At 48.9% G+C, this 3,135-nt stretch overlaps 1 protein-coding gene across 1 annotated transcript; it reads right to left on the reverse strand.

The window, feature by feature from the left end:
* Positions 1-406: 406 nt before the first annotated feature.
* Positions 407-1,933, reverse strand: LOC125534459 (transcription factor MYB80-like). The gene is made up of 3 exons (XM_048697680.2): positions 1,480-1,933; positions 1,260-1,389; positions 407-1,150 (listed from the first exon to the last, which is right to left on the reverse strand). The coding sequence occupies exons 1-3, from the start codon at positions 1,610-1,612 to the stop codon at positions 853-855; spliced, it is 561 nt and encodes a 186-aa protein (XP_048553637.1). The 5' UTR covers positions 1,613-1,933; the 3' UTR covers positions 407-852.
* Between the last annotated feature and the right edge of the window lie 1,202 nt (positions 1,934-3,135).

Below are 3,135 nucleotides of genomic sequence, written 5' to 3' on the forward strand. Positions count from 1 at the left end.
TGCACACAACCAGACACACGCATACACAGTTTGTAGTTCTCTAGGATGAATTAGCTCACGAGCTTGCAACATTAGATATAAGAGAAACGTGCACCAAGTAGCACTTACAATTTGTTCATCCATTTCCTTAGTTTCTCTCACTTGCACCGATATACTTTCAAATATAACATCTCAAAGGAACGCAACAGGCCAAACGTATCATGACTTGGGAACTAGTAAAAGTATATTTTAAAATTGTAGGACTGCCCATGGAAACAAAAACTGTGTTAAATTACCCAGAGAGTTGCAATTATGTGCAACTTGATCAATTTCCGATGCGGCTTACTAAAAATAAGAATCTGAAATTTGTTTCTACAGTAGCTACGGGTGTAGATACATAATGAGTTGTTGCTTGCGTTTGCTGAATCCATTTCTATCAAGACTGGCTACGGTGTAGCCACTAACACGCCTTCTCTCAGAACGATTATACCCATCACTAGCCTGCGCCACCAGCGTTGGCTTTCGCTTTCGCCTTGACTTTGACCACTTTACTGTATTTCCAAACTTTAACACGTCCATCTTGAACTCATCTCTGGTACCACAGCACTATCTTTCCACCACTAACCAAAATTACTCCTGAAAATTCCACACAAGAAAAATATACTACTATACAACCAGGAACCAAAGTGTATGTCCCTATCATTTAGCCCATAGATAGCATCCAGACACTATATTGTTCACACACTCAGATAGTAGATGGCATTGAAATAGATATCACGCGGTGACACTGACTGACATAGCTAGCAAATACTACGAAATTTAGTCTGAAACAGATGCCAACACTGACGAAACTGTCGAAACTGAAGAAAGACTTCAGAGAGGCGGCTGGCCGGCGATGCGCGCGGAGCGGCGTCTGCCCATTAGTTCAGGCTGTTGCACTGGATGTGCTACCTCGTGCACCTCGTCGGTTACGTCGGAGATTAGAGGCCGCGCTTTCGTTAAAAACAAAAATAGATGCCGCGCTCTACTGCTGTTGTGCTGCTGCTCCTGCAACGCCGCTGCCCCACGGGGTGTCCCCATCCCGGACAGCTTCTTCTTGAGCTTGGTGTTCCAGTGGTTCTTGACGTCGTAGACCGTCCGCCCCGGCAGCTGGGCCGCGATCACCGACCACCTGCATGCCAACGCCAACGCGCTCATCAGCAAAACGCAGAGAGATGCAGTTAGCTAGCTAGCTAGCTCGGACGAGGAACGAGACGGCGTGGATCATATAGTGGGGGTACCTGTCGCTCAGTACGGAGTGCAGCTTGATGATGGACTGCTCCTCGGCGTCAGTGATCTCGCCGTGCTTGAGCTTGAGCCGCAGGTAGTTGGCCCACCGCAGCCGGCAGCTCCTCCAGCACCGCTGCAGCCCTGTCACGCGCGGCAAGCAGTGCAACGACCTCGTTCAGCGGCAACCACATTCCACTTCAATTAACCAGAGCGCTCCGCGGACGGACTCACCGGCGTTCTTGGGGATGAGGCGCCAGTTGCGCGCGCCGTACTGCATGATGTAGGAGAGCAGCTTGTCCTCCTCCTCGTCCGTCCACTGCCCGCGCTTCACCTTCTCCTTCTCGCAGCACGGGATCCGGCCCATGTCGGCGCCTCCACCACCTCCCGGGCCGCCTTTCGCGCCGGTGGGCGGTACGTCGCGCGCCCGCTCTGCCTTGTTGCGACTGTATGTCTGAATTTTCGATCGGCGTGCGGCGCTTGTATCTGCCGGCGAGCTGGGAAGTACATATAGGTGCAGGCCGCGCGGTCTGGTGCGTGATGCTGGCGGCACGGGATGGGTGAAGAAGGCGTGAGCACCCTGGGGGACGGGGCAGGTTGCCCACCCGCACGGCGCCGGGTGTACCCCCAGACCCCAGTCCAGGTAAGCACGGCGGCGTCCGTCACGTTTTCACCATCTCGTTGATGCTCCGCTCTTCTCTGCTCGATCCGCGTGCAAAGTCCCGTGCCCAGTGCGTGCCTAGAATTGTACTCCCTCCGTTCGGAATTACTTGTCGCAGAAATGGATGTATCTAGACATATTTTAGTTCTAGATACATCCATTTTCGAAACAAGTAATTCCGAACGGAGGGAGTAATACTTACACGTACCCCTTTGTGTCAAAACTGCACTACAACATGGAGATGTTTTCTGCTCTCTTTGGAACGCCCACTGACTATTACTGAATAACAGAAATATCCTGAATTTTTCAGGTTGTTCGGCAAGGACATTCATTCAGAGAGAAAGAGAGAGAGACTCCAGATTTTATTTTATTTTCAAATACTTTCAGACGTGAATTGATCGGCTACGTAGTTGGCTGGCACATGTCATATGTCCAACAATCCAAGGTTAATCTAGTCAAGTCAGAAGTACAACACAACAAGCCCTGAAGAAAAGGAAAAGAGCATCTTGCAACGGATAAAAGGAGTGATGCCGACGTCGAGCGACGATCTGAAGCCCGCGCGTCCATAATGGCCTCAATCGTGTCCAGCTCAATCGTGTACCCTCTGCCATCAACATATTCTCTTCCCATATTTGATAGTTGAACTTGAAATACCACTATCCTCCTAACCATCTAAGCATATTTTTTCAATAAAGGATGCTTTTATTATCTTAAAATATAGCATCAAGCGATACAAAGCATTTAGAGTATCACTCGGCCTCTGCATAATTAAGATGCACACAGCCAAACATAAAAAATCTGACAAGAAAGAAAAAGACAATTCGGCAACAGTAGAGTCCTATAGACTGACACTATGCCTATGTCAAAACGGTTGGTGGACCGATGCGGAGATTATGCTGTCACCCATGTTGGGTAAAAAACTCCATAGCCACCTGCTCCAATCGCGTACACACCGCCTTGAATAGCGGTTGGTACTCCGCACGTTGTAGCATAGACCACATACGAAGCGAGTGCGTACAACGGAAAATAACCTGCAGAGGAGAAGCATTTTTGTCATTAAAAACCAAATCGTTTCTACATAGCCAAAGCGACCATAGTAAGGCGTACGCTCCCACCCTTATTAGCATCTTGAATCTATTTGAAATACCGTCCAATCAATGACCAAAAATATTGGCAACACTTGTGGGCGGATACAAATTTGACGCTATTTGGATGACTGAACACGTAAA

This window comes from Triticum urartu, chromosome 2A, assembly GCF_056163025.1.
Source record: "Triticum urartu cultivar PI428250 chromosome 2A, HENAU_Tu73, whole genome shotgun sequence".
In the NCBI taxonomy this organism is placed as follows: Eukaryota; Viridiplantae; Streptophyta; class Magnoliopsida; order Poales; family Poaceae; genus Triticum; species Triticum urartu.

Bases quoted from the DNA above. Each gene is read 5' to 3' on its own strand.
- LOC125534459 (XM_048697680.2), bottom strand. From the start codon at position 1,612: ATGGGCCGGATCCCGTGCTGCGAGAAGGAGAAGGTGAAGCGCGGGCAG. The intron at 1,390-1,479 runs GTGAGTCCGTCC...CGCGCGTGACAG, and splicing joins CCTCATCCCCAAGAACGCCG to GGCTGCAGCGGTGCTGGAGG. The intron at 1,151-1,259 runs GTACCCCCACTA...GTTGGCATGCAG, and splicing joins CACTCCGTACTGAGCGACAG to GTGGTCGGTGATCGCGGCCC.